At 36.5% G+C, this 13,821-nt stretch overlaps 2 protein-coding genes across 2 annotated transcripts; one reads left to right on the top strand and one right to left on the bottom strand.

Annotated features, from left to right (window-relative positions):
- Positions 1-3,970: 3,970 nt before the first annotated feature.
- LOC129365848 (uncharacterized) lies at positions 3,971-9,529 on the top strand. Its single transcript, XM_055039375.1, has 2 exons — positions 3,971-4,077; positions 6,050-9,529. Exon 2 carries the CDS (start codon positions 6,057-6,059, stop codon positions 7,131-7,133), a length of 1,077 nt encoding a protein of 358 aa, XP_054895350.1. The 5' UTR covers positions 3,971-4,077; positions 6,050-6,056; the 3' UTR covers positions 7,134-9,529.
- Positions 9,530-10,087: 558 nt separating this feature from the next.
- On the bottom strand, positions 10,088-13,543 carry sprn2 (shadow of prion protein 2). The gene is made up of 2 exons (XM_055039374.1): positions 13,361-13,543; positions 10,088-11,482 (listed from the first exon to the last, which is right to left on the bottom strand). Exon 2 carries the CDS (start codon positions 11,467-11,469, stop codon positions 10,945-10,947), a length of 525 nt encoding a protein of 174 aa, XP_054895349.1. The 5' UTR covers positions 11,470-11,482; positions 13,361-13,543; the 3' UTR covers positions 10,088-10,944.
- Positions 13,544-13,821: the final 278 nt, after the last annotated feature.

Genomic DNA, 13,821 nt, shown 5'->3' with positions numbered 1-13,821 from the left:
CTTTTGTTCAGATCTCAGTCTCTGAATTGTGCACTTCACACTCATGACAATGAACTTTAATTATGGCTAATAATCCCTACTGCTCCTCTGCAACACCAACCCTAACACAAAGGAGATCATGAATGACTAATTTTAGCTAGGACTAGTGGAAGATGAAGGTTATTTTCCTTCCTGTAGCTGCCAACTGCAGTCCACAGCTAACACTCCACAACAGACATGTTAGCTAAAGATTTGTTTTAGCTGGTTTTTTTTTATTTCCTCCCCATTTCCAACAGAGCTAACAACATTATTGTTAGCATCTCTCCCAACAAAAAAATGGCAGCATTATTCAAGTTTGTTGTGTAAATGTTCTAAGTTAGCAAGTCCTCCAACTGTTACAAGGAGGGCTGCAATCTGGGAAAACTTCACTTCCCACTCTTATGTTAACATCCTTTCAGAAGTGGTAAACAAGAAATTTATCAAGTGTTGCTCTCTTGTTTGTCCAAACAGAAATCACCAAAAATGGTGGTTCACTCTGAGCACAGCAGCATTTTTTCTTGGTCAGCGAGCTGGGAAAGAACGTTGGTCAGAACGTCTCGTATGTGAACCAAACAACTTAAAAAATAACATTTCCTCTCAAACAATATGATCTCTGAGCACGTTATCAGGATTAGTTTGCACTGTGCTGCTGACCGCACTCTGCTGTGGTGACAAGTTGTGCAAAAAGACTGAACTGCAGTTCCAGAAATAAAATTACAGCAGAAAACAGTAAATATTAGGATTTGTGTTGAACAGTAACAATCAGTGTTGCATTTTATCATTTTATAAATCTAAATACACCTTTAATCACTGCAAAGTTAAGTAATATTAAGAAGTTGAATGCAAATATGTGTTACTGATTATATTTGTTCATGTTTATCTTAATCTATATCTTATATTTCACACACGCACGTCAAATATCTTATTACAATGCATGCTTAAGGTGTTTTTCTGGATAAATTTAAACCTTTTTGCATTTTTTAATGCAGGTTTTAAATGTAGATTCACAAGTTAGTTATTGTTACTGTTTCAAATAAAGCTACATTTCAAAACATTTTATGTCTGTTGTCTTCAACTCGGTTTAAAGTATGTTACATTTGTAGTGATGTGTAATCTGCATACTTTTTTTCCTCTCTGAAACACGTTACTTTTTATAAACTTGAAATACACAGAGTAACATCAACAAATTTCTTTACCTTAGATTTTTTTTTGTCTGTTAGCAATGATAGAGGGAACATTAACATACTTTGTTTGAAAATAGTGTCGTCTTTTTTTGTCATTTTTACTCTCGTTATAATATTTTTAAGAATATTTTCAGATATATTGTAATTGCAAGAAGGTCTTAATATCTCAATGCAGCGCTCATATTGTTTACTTTGTCAGTAATAATCCTGTGATGATCCATTAATTCACTCATCCTCTGGGAAAAATGCATCTTCTGGATCTCATATCCCTCCACTCTCATGGAATATGATTACAAAACCATATTTCTGTCAGGAGCAGGATACATGAAGTCTCAAATGTTTATGCACTGTAAGTATCTGTCTGTATTTGGTTAAAAAAAAATCTACTCAAGTACATAAGTAACTGTTCATAACCCATGATTTAATATTTTAAATCCACAAGTTATTAGACAGTCAAAAGTAAATTCTGTGCAAATTCTGTAATTTTAAAGACTAATACCAAAATATTTATACAAATAAATATTTGTAGACGGGGGCCAGAGTGATTTTTTTATGGAGGCTATTTAAAAAAGAAATTGCTCTGCTCTGCTTTAAAAACAATTTAAAACCAAATTGCCGCTGTAGTTACCATTCATGACCACGAGACGGCAGAAATCGCCCTGCTCTGGTTTAAGTTATAATTTTTTTGCCATAAACTTTTTCTCTCTCTACTGCCCTCCTGCGGTCAAAAACTGGAATTACATACAAAACCCCGTCAGTCTAGTTTAACTAAAGATCAATGATAAAATTGTGAGTAATTATTAGCAAACAGAAGGACTGAGACTCTGCGGAGCTGCTTCTAATTCCCACTTACAAAGAAGACATTACTTTAAGGTCAAAAGAGGCAGAGGAGTTAGGAAATTACAGTTTCATCAAGGTCTTTATTAACCAACCATGAAACCAGATGAAAAGGTGAACATTTCAGAAACAGCTGATCTGAGAAAAAACTTCATGAAAACCAAGTGTTGTTTTGTAATCTCAACGTTTACAATGGAAATTGATGGGAATTGAAGAGACACTAGTATCATGTTAACTGAATGTCAGCAACAGTTTTGCAACTACCTGTTGAACTTTGTAGAGAAATCTCATCTTTGCAATATTTTCCTTTCCATGTTGACGTTTTAAATGTGACCCTGCTCCAACACATTGGCGTCCAGACTCACTGAACGACTCTACCAAACTGGATGACTTTCTGCTGAAGGGCTCAATCTAAACCAGTTAACCATATGACCACTAGAGCTGGAGACCGCTGATATTTAAAAGCTAAAATTCACTTTTAATTTTCAATCTAATTCCCTGCAAAAAATACTTAAAACTTGTTGAACTTGGGGGGCCAAATCCGGCCCACCATTGCTTTTGATGTGGCCTGCTACAGACTGCATAAAAAAAAAACACCTGTGTGCTTAAATATTTTCTTTATCAATCAAAACAAAGTAGATTTTAACTTTTTATACAGCCAAATTACATCACTTTGAAAAGATGTCACACTTTATTTATTTGAAGAAGATTGCAGAGACAGTTATTTATTCATATTTTATCACAGGGCTGGTCCAAGAATTTTAATTAAATAAATTTTAATTAGACCCCCCTCCCCATACTAATATGTCAACTCTAGATACTTCATCATTTCTATGGACTAATTAGCATTAGCTTGCATTATATTGAAAAGTTTGATGTAATGTTTGCTACTTTTCAGGAGTAGCAAACTAGAAAAGATGCTCTAATTAATTGAATTGAAATTGAATTTAAGTGTATTTAACTATTGGGAAGTAAAGTTTGCAGACACTGATTTTACACTAAACAAGTCTGAAACAGATGTGTAAAATGGTGACAACATGCAACTTATAAGTACAAAATAATAAAGAAGTAATAAATATGATGCTCTTGGGGGCCCCCTAGTGGTGCGGGGGCTTTAAGCAGCTGTTTAACTCATGCTTTGGGCCGGCTGGGTTTTACCTGTTTGTTGATGAATTTTATCAATGTTTTCTGGCACAACCGGCCTTTTGAAGACATTAATGATCTTAATATGGGCTTTACAATCCAGACAGCCCTGTTTTATAAAAGATGAAACTTTTATAAGCTTCACCTTCTATAAGGTGAAGATTTAGTATACTAAACAGTGTATTAAATCAGGATATCTGTGATGTCATTCTGACAAGTCGTAATGTTAATTTAAGATATCATGTATAAAAATCTGTCTAATTAAAGGTTTTCAGTTTTATTTAGTCATTATTTGCTATTAAGATATCCGTTACTTAATTTTCACAAGTTAAAAATAAATATTGCCTGTGTAAAAGTACATTTCTTGAAATATGGTGTTATTCAAGATATCTTTAAGCAGAATAATGGCTTATCAAAACAAAAAATTACATATCTTGAATTTTTAGATATTTGAGATATGTGTTTCATTGTAGATATCTTGAATTGAAAGCTCCATACAACTCAAAGGTAAATCTGACGTCATTTCTGCTAGTCTGAAATAGGTTTTGTGTCTAGTCAAACTATAATTAGAGATATGTTAGATTAGTTATGTCTAATCACAAACCAGTTTCACATATCTGAATGTAAGGGCGGTGAAACAATATTTATGTTAAAGCGGCCTGCTATACGCCCCGTCATCTTTTCATGGCTCTGGATGATGGAAAACAAATAAGGCTAAGCCCCTCCCACATCTTGTATCCAGGCAACCTACATCTCCGGTGCGCGAGGCATTACGTCAGCGGCAAACGTCTCTCGAGACCGACTCGCTGTTCAGAGGAGGTGACCGGGCGGCGGGAGGCTTTCTGAGCGGAAAATAAGGCGAGAAGAGGAAAACCGAGGCGCCACCGGCATTCAGGTAACGTTACGGTTGAACTTCTGGAGTATCTTCTGGAAAACAAGCCGCACTTTCCCCCCCGAATCAGAGCTGTTTACGGTTTACATACGCTGACATGGACTTTACTGATCAGCTGCTGCTGACTTCCTCGTTTGTGAATTAAATGTTGCGTGTGTGCGCCATCTTAATGGAAAATAGACGAGTTTTTATAAAATCAGTAGAAACGGCCATGCCAGAAGAAGCTTTATTTGATATCTGTGTATAATTTTATAATAAATGACCCTTTGGCTTGCAGTAGATGATGCAAAAAGACCTGACTGGACCTGCGTCACTGTATGTTTAGGTAAATTAATCTTCTTATTAAAAACCATGGAGAAAATCAAAATAGTAGGTTTTTTTTACTTTTGCTTTTTAAGACGGAAAAATTACACCGAAATGAAACATTGTTGCTCTTTTGCAGAGTGGAAATCTTAACTTTGACTTATATTAAGCAATAAAGACTTTTAATCATCCACAAAAAGAAACACATTTTCTCCACACCTTATCTTTCTTCCTTTCTTTAGAAAGTACACAATACAAAATACAAATGCACAAATCACAATATCATAAACAACAAGCTTAGTTCTGGATAAAATGAGCAGATACTTCTTTAATACTAAAAATGCTTCTTTAATTTTAAGTTTGACTCAAAGTAATATAAATGTTTTGAAGTGACTCAGTCAAACCCTAACGTAATTGTCAAAATTACAATGGAACCATGCAAAAAGCTGCTTAACAGATAGGGTTTGGTTGCTGTAATGACAGCTTTTTCATATGAAGGTTGTATATAATTACCAATATAGCACTTTTAAATAAAATGTAAATAAAACTCTTTAAAAGCAAACAGTGAAACTGCAGAGGGAGGGGCAGATGTCTCAATTCTGTATCAAATTTCATATAGCCTAATGCTTTATTGACTAAAGAGGAAGTAAAATTAAGCAAGTATTAAAGTAATTAAATACCACGTAAATAACAGCAGTTATATCGATTTTATTACTGGTGTATTATTCCACTTCTGCAACTGAGAAAAACTAACATGTAATTTGAGTAAATTTAATCAATTATGGCAAAAAAAAAGTTGAAAAGAAACTATACCCACTCGTGCCACTATTATTGGGGCCTATTATTGGTACTGTTGATGCTTTGTGCCCTCCACTTTTTGTAGTGAGACTGCAGTCTGTCTTCTCTTGGGAGAAGGTTGGAAAATAAAGCAAAAGAGATTTTGTATTATTCCTCTTTGCATAATCACAGAGTATAGTATCTGAGGCCCTTTCATCTCATGCTGCAGGTTTTCTACATTATTGAGGTCAACACATTGTCAGTTTGAGGAAAAATCTACAATTATAATACAATATTTACTTGAAATATATTGAGTCTGCACTTTTGTCCATTGACTACAAGAACTCCATTTTAATCCAGCATGGATTAAAGATGTATACACAAATGGATAGTTGGATTATAATGTTGTTTTCAATGAGAACACTGAAAAAAATACATGCTTACTTTTTATGTCTTGATCTTTCTGACTTCCCTTTTGGGTTTCCTGCCCTTGCTAATGGATTGTAAAGCCCAGCAGTCAGACAAAAGCAGAACGATGGAGTAGGAGAGGGAAGAACATCAACTCCATTAGATCAGCACTCTGCTCATTTTATGTTCTTGTTGAGCCATTAGTGGCTTATAAGCAGCCTCTGCACCCAGATATTGAGCGGCTGAAATTGTGAGGTTAGCCTGTTTGTCACAGAAAACCCCACTTTATAACATTTGTTTTGTTTTCTAAAGCCTCAGACCAAATTAAAACAATAAAAAAATTCACTAGATTTAATCAGAAATATATACTTATTCTGATCCACAATGCCTTTCTCTGCGTATCTGTAATATAAACAACTTGTGATGCATTTTTCATACTCTCTAAATAATTTTTTCACATATTTGCTTGTATTTCCTTTTTCTGTAGTGTGAAGATGCAGCTTAAGTCTTCTCTACTGTGCCTTCTTTTGTTTCACTTTCCTTTCCTATTGGCCAAAGGAGGTAGAAGCTCAGGGAAGGGCTTTGGTGGAAGAAAGTCGTCCACATCCAGCCGAAGTGGCACTAACAGCAACACATGGTACAAAAGCAATCAGGGCTCCAATCCTCAGGGTGGACAGCCAAAACAGCCAAAACAAAGCAACCAGGGAGGATACCCAGGTGGTTACCCCAGGCAGCAGGGTGGAGGCTACTACAACCCTTATGCGGGAATGGGATCACCATATAGCAACAGAGGGTACCCAGGTGGATACATCAATGCCAACCCAAAAAATAAAATCTTAAGCCCTCGTTATGGTGGCAGCTTTGGCTATGGAGGGTATGGCTCCAGGGGTGGCTCTCCATTTTCCCAGTCAGTCCAGGGCATGGGTTTCTTCCCTAACAGCAACTCCAGAGGGTTTGGGCGCTCAGCAATGATAGCAGCTGGTGGAGGAGCTGTGGCGGGGATGGCCCTGGGTTACGGATTGGGAAGGTTCCCCCGGCCCGATTTTAATTTTCACAACCCCCAACAAGAGCACTACTACAACTACTACATGTACAGGAAATATGGTACCCGTTCAACTGACGCCAACGACTACAGCAGAGATTATCGCTTTAATACTCCTACAAGAAGCTACGACAACTTCATGGATGACTGCATGAAGACAATTGACCTGTCTGCAGAGAGTGAAAAGCCACCAAGTAAACCAACCAGCAGGACCCCAAGTAGAGAGTCCATCCCTTTAACAAACAACACGACAAACACCACCACACCTTCAAGTCCATCGTCACAGGAACCCAGCAGTGCTGAAGATGATGATACAGTCAGCATAGTAGAGATTGGCTATCCGGCACTGATGGAGCAGCTAAAGGTCAGGAAATGCTTGGAGCGATACGTGGAAAATTCTGATCAATACTTAGAGAGACGGAACGGAGGAGCTCAGGCGCTGACGTTGGGCCTGCCCGGGGTTTTATCTGCAGCCTTTGCTACGACACTGATGATAATTAATAGCAACATAATGATGTTCCTGCACTGACACTGATTGCAGGGTACATCAGCTGAGATTTTGCCATCCTCCTCTCTACCTGGAAGAATATTAAAGCATGGTGAAGAAAAAAGCTTTCTTTTTATTGCAAAAACAATCTTACCAAGTATTTGTGTTTACTATGGGAAGAAATGTGTTAGTAAAATAATCTACCAGTTGAAATAGTAATTTTTTTAAATCTGTATTAAGGAACATTGACTTAAAGCAAGCCCCTATATCTTGCTGAAGAGTTACCCACCCGCAAGTAAATTTAGTCTTGTTTCAAATTTTCTATATTTGCACTAGAAACCATGCAAAATTACTTGGTAAAATGTTGTGCTTTTGCAGTAATATAGGCTTTCGTCACTTTTTAACCGACAAAGCATGAAACACCATGAGACTCTCATGGTATGATAATGTTACCAATGCATAGATATTTATTTCAACTTCTTTTATATAGTAATATTCTTTCTGCTGTGTCTTTATGGAGTAACAAGCCTATGTAGACGCTCTACAGAATGCCACTCAGAGCTTGATGACTGGTGATCCCTTTGTTTCTTTGACTGCCCAGAGTTTCCTGACCAAACTGCCAAATCTGTCTTTCTTGTGAATAAGAGTGTTTTCACACCTTATGGTCCAAGAGACTCGATTTGATTGGTGACCAAAATTGCAACATTTGTTACACTTTCATCTGCTCTGTGTCTAAGTAAGTAAACCGTTTGACAAACCTGTTTGCCGCCTCGCCTGAGGTGGCGCTGCACCAAGAACTACTGAAGGGGACAACATGAAAAACCTCTGAAGAAGACATGAGTGCAACTTCCTTCTTTACAAAACAGAAACAAAAATGAAGTTGTTGTTGGGTTTTTCTTTTGTCTTTGGTAAAAGCCCACAAGCTATTTTTCCCACTATCACTAGAGTTGTGTATTTATTTAGGTTTTATTTTCCCAGAATGCACTGTGCTGTAGTTTGTTTCCTGCTTTTGGAACTGTCTCCAGTCTGCTTGGTGAACCGTGCTAGAGTTCACTTCTACTGAACCAAGGCCGAGGTTTGTAGGCAGACTAGAGTCTTCCCCGTCAGAGTTTGATTGTGCGTTCACACCAACTCACACCAACCGGACTTAGTAGTCAAACTACCTAGACTTTGATTAGAGTGTCCCTCTATGAAAAAGCTTGCTATATTTAACCAGTGGTCAAATTTGTGTCATTCTTCACTTGAATTTATGAGCCACACACAATCAGTCCAGGACCACAATTGACCCTGAGCCACAATTTGGACACCTCTGGGTTAGAGCTTCCTGAATCTTCCCAATTTGGGAACCTACTGCTTGCTATAGATGAATCTGATTATGAAGTAAATGTGCAAAGTTTTAGCTTTAAGAGAAAAATCCATAGTGAATTATGGCTCACAAAGAAGATTCAAATACACCATAGCTGTTATATTCTGTTAAATAATAAATTATAGAATAGAATATATTACAAAAACAATATATTCTTTCACAGCTTTTTAATTTGGTTTTAACAATTGACTGTAAAGTTTTATTTAAAAGTTGCTTCATTTTGGGACCAAGGCTGAAATAGTTATAAATGTCTTGCACCATTAAAATACCCATGTTGTCTTTCTCTTTGGATAATGAAAACAATTTGTACTTTGTTTTTTATTTTTGTAAACCTAAATTGATTCAGGGCAAAATTCACCATATCAGTTTAGTATTTTGAGAGTTTTTAAATGTAGCTGCCTATGACTTTCAGGGTTTTATATATCAGGATTTGCTTCAGATCATTACAAAAATGTCTTTATCAAGGAGAATTAGTTTTAATACGTTTCTGATTATCACCTGTTTACATCTTGTAGTGTCCAACATGGCAACAATAACCTGTGATTGGTGGTTTATTGGGCTTTTTTTAAAAAATTTAAGTCTGAATGTTTTTTATCATTATTGAAACTGATCATCTCAATTTATTCAGTAACAGGAAATAAGCCTTAATATCAGCTTGTTTTCTGTTTTTTACATAACTTGTTGGAAAAAACAAAATCCAATGAAACTAATAATAAGAATGTACCTTTTGCTCATTGTTTTGAATGTGAATGCATCTTCATTCATGACCAAATGTTTGTTTTGTGCGAAGTGTCAGAAATGTAAACATTTTATGTCTGTGCTGATTTTAAATGGTTTGGTAAATGTATTTGTTGTCAATGCTATGATAAAAACAATGCAGCGAAAGCCATAATTTCAGTTTCAAAGGAGTAAATTCAGACTCTCTTTAACACATCAGGCCATATCCTGTGGCCACTGGAGGGCGCTGCCACACAGAAACATTTAATGTAAACATTTTCTTACTCCGCTGATAAAATGTCCTGCTGTCAGTGTTTGTCTTCTCTAATAAACTCAACTTTTAGTGATTCCCCGATTTGTTATCTGCATGGTGACAATTTGTCTTTGATTTTCTATGTATTTAAATATAACTTAAATGTACAAAGGTGGAAAGGTGAATAAATTCCAGAGCAACGCATGAATTAACTGCATGATTGTTTCGGTTTTAAGAATTTAAAATATGTTCAAAAGCTCCTAAAATAATTATAGCAATTTCTAATGTCTGTAGTCTTATCAAAGACATCTTAAAAAAAAAAAAAGAATTACTGAAATTAAATTCTTAACGGTATAATGATTATTAATGGGCAGCTGTTGTTTTATCTGCTCAACAATAAACACACTAAAAAATAAATAAAACCTGTAAAACAATTTCAAATGTTTTGGGTAATCAGTTATTTTCCAATTTGTTGACTAAATTTTTACTATTATTTACGTGGGTTAAACAAAATTTCAAGGATCATAAAAGGCCTTTGGACCAATTTGGTCAACGTTTCTATGTAAAATATTTGAATTGGGGTGGAACAAAATTAGCGTACTTTTTTTTTTTTTACAAAAAAAGCGTACTTTTTGCTGTGTGAAAGAATAAAGATCAGAACAATTTTCTGTATTTTTTTATTAATGGTATACAGCGAAACAAGAAAATACATGCAGACATTTACAAATAAATACATATACACATAAATCTGCAAAAGTAGGACACTAACATTCAAGATGAATGAGAATGAGTCCTTAAATTATTGATTAGTACTTTAACTGAGCAAAGTAAATACTCATATTAATTTAGTAATTAAGCCAAATACTCAAAATATTAACTTTATGCAGATGAATCAACTGAATCACAACTATGAATAATTTAAGATGTACATTAACCAATGATATAAAGTGTAGCTGCTTTTAAATGCTCTCCCATCACGATGTTATGAGGTAGGTCGAACCTGAGCTCATCTGACCACATTCAAGGAGGACAGAAGGTGCGTTTCCATTACAAATATGAGTCAATATTTCACTAATGTTGAAAATCACAATTTCACAATTGAGATGTTTCCATTAAATAAGAACTAATTTAAATCACATGTGAATAATTTTGTTCATAAATCATTAATAAACACCTGCGCCATCATCCTTTATCTACTTCCTGTTGTCTTCTTTGTGGTTTTCGCCAGTCGCAATATCCTGTTATTTTAATCGGAGAACCAATTGTATATAATCAATGGAAACGCAGCTAAAGTGTGATGCAGTGGCAACAGTTCACAAATAAAATGGGTTCAGAGATGCTGAAGAGGATTTCTCTCTCATTCTGATGGATGACGTCATGTTAGGACTTCCTCCTTTCTCAGGAACTCTGATGACGATCTTCAAGGGCTGGAGATGAATTTTGAAGACGTTCCTCTTTGCTCTCAGGATGAATTTATTGATTTAGTTTTGTTTTGGATCTCAGCTCGGCCTCCAGGTCTACATGACAGCCACCCAGTTTCCCAGCATCAGGGAGGTTATAAAGCCAATCACAACCACTATGCTGTTGTAGATGGGCCCACTGGACGCTGCAGCGTAGTACTCCATGTCTCCAGAACCCTCAGGCTCATAGCCGGGCCTTGGACGGTAACCGCCATACCCTGGTCCATAACCCCCATAGCCACCATAACCGCCATATCCTCCATAACCTCCGTACCCCCCGTACCCGTATCCATACCCGGGTCGGCTCAGGGCTGACCCAATCATCGCTCCTCCTATTGCCCCTGCAGCTGCCGCTCCGGCTACTTTCCCCGCACTCGGACCACTTCTCTGGACTTGGACAGGTGCGGGTCTGTAGGACTGACCGCCCCATCCACGGCTGAAGCCGCCGCCACCGACTCCCCCTCCTACGCCCCGACCGAATCCACCACCTCCGCGACCGCGACGCGCCTCACAGCTGGGCAGCAGGGTGCAAAGCAGCAGCAGACAGAGGCACATGGTGACGGGGAGCTTCTGCGGGTTCATCTCGGTCTGTCAGCTGCGTAAATAACAAGAAAGGAGGAAAACAAAAAATCAATCATGTGCACAATCCTGCGCTCCATGGCTTCAGCAAGTCATCATAACCTAAAGACAAAACAAGCTTTAAAGGAAAATTTATACTTCCATTTGGGCCTCTATTGCTTCTAAAATCAGTCCAAGTATGTAAAATACACTGGCCAGCTGTTTTGGCAATAAGTTAGTGTTTTCTGGTCTCTGGAAAATGAGCCAAGTAACCCAAGCTGAGGTCCAGGTCCTTTGGTCAGCTGAATAGTTTTCATCTGCTCAATAGATCCATGTGTTTATTTGGGTAAATATTTAGATGATATTGTAGTTTTAGTGTGCCACCAGCTGCTGTCTGGCCCCAATATGGAAAAAAAATCTCGACACGGTCCTGATGTTTTGGCAAAATAACAAAATGTACAGCACTAATAATACAAGCTTTGTTATAAATCCATAAATTACATCTTGGGCCATATGATATCCACTGTAAAAAAGGAGTAAAAGTTTCAGAGGGACAATTTTTTCATCCAGAGGTCAAAAGGAAGGATGCTGTAGCGCCACCTAGTGTCTGTTGGTGCTTGTCCCTGACTGGAAATACCAGATTGCCTGTTAAAGACACTATCACTGATAAAATGTATTTATTGTTTCTGGTTTAAAGGATTTATTTTAAAATAATGTAAAGGTAATTAAAATGCAACCTTTAGGAGTTCTTTTAGGCATTTATTCTCAACCTCTTCACAAATAATGACACAATGTAACTAAAAAAAGTAATCTTTAAGAAACAAAAGCTTCCTGAATTCCTAAATGTACATTTAACATTAGATAAAAAATCTGAAGCACTTTATTTTGAATTTAGAAACTTTTGTATGTATAATTTGATCAAATTAAGATGACTCTTCATATTGAATCATACTAATAAATAACATTATAACTATAGCACATGTCTGGCAGGGTTTTCTTGCACAAATCGTTCTTATACAACCACGAAAAATAATACGTGCACCATTAGTTTGGACCTTTGAAGACCTAAAGAGGAACACTTTTAATCCCGCTTTGACAAACATGTCTTACATAAGCAGTGCAGCACAAGACGACAATGGAGCTAACGTGAGATCATAATCTCTGTGTCCTCTTAATTTGGATCTGGCAGATTAAGTCCGTCTTTGGATGAGGCCACTGGCCCGGTAAACAACTATATGAGACGTCACTGAGCAGATACCACAGCTACTTTTAGAGTATTCATACTGAGCATAAGGATAAACTGCTTAAACAGTAATTTGGATGAATGCATGCAAATAAAAAAATGTGACAGACCAAATTAAAGAGAAAATTAACAGACAAAGTAAATATTTGTGGAGAAGAATCTAATATTACTGCTACACCACACAAATAGAATATATTTATACCTTTAAGTAGGATAAACAGGAGTTATATCATGCAATATAACTTAATTTAATCAATAAATAGTATTTTAGGGCTAATAAAACTGAAATATTTGCACTTTTTTGCGTATTCTGACTGCTTCTACTTTTATATCATACATATTAAGTTTTATCTTAATAAATAAATGAAATGCATCTTTAATCTGTTGTTTATGATATGTTTGAGCTATAAATATTGGGTCACTTACTTCAGGAATAATCCTGACTGAGATTAAAGATACTGGAATTTACATCGATGATTTACATACATTGATGAAGATAAATCAAATTGTGTGCAGCATCAATGACGGTTGTAAGAAATTTCTTTGTCTCACAATGATGAATAATGCAAAAATGTAAGAAATTACAATAGGGGAAGTTGTTTTAATTCTATATTTTCATAACTGCTTACATGTAGAAGTAAATTAGGTTGGATGAGTAATATTTCAACTCACCTGTTAGTTGTGGTAAAAACTCGGTTTAGACGTCGCTCTTTGTTTCTGGAGACTTTCACCTGACTGACGCTCCTCTGACCGTCTGAAGGAAAGTATGAATCACGGCCAGTTTGTTATCCTCCTAATGATCTTCGTCAGGTGGACCGGTGTCGCTGATGCTCATTGGCCGAGTGAGCGGTAAGCTGCTGGACCAACGACGTCCCTCTTATATACCTTCAAGAGCAACTGAGGCAAAGTTTGTTTCTAATTCGGTCTAAATGAATAAACCTCTTAGAGAAGAAACTGGAAACAGACTCAGCTCTCCTGAAGCTTCCACGCTGAATTGGTTTCTATCTTTTCTAATAATTACGTAATGATAATGTACTCTGGTCTAAAAATCTATCTGACCTCTTAATGATTTCTTCAACTTTTTCTCAAAAGTAGAGCTAAATTAATTTATTAATCCTGGCTAATCGTAGCAA

The sequence above is a fragment of the Poeciliopsis prolifica genome, unplaced genomic scaffold, assembly GCF_027474105.1.
Source record: "Poeciliopsis prolifica strain line A6 unplaced genomic scaffold, Auburn_PproV2 SCAFFOLD014, whole genome shotgun sequence".
Lineage (NCBI taxonomy): Eukaryota > Metazoa > Chordata > Actinopteri > Cyprinodontiformes > Poeciliidae > Poeciliopsis > Poeciliopsis prolifica.
This window is presented reverse-complemented; position numbering and strand designations above follow the sequence as displayed.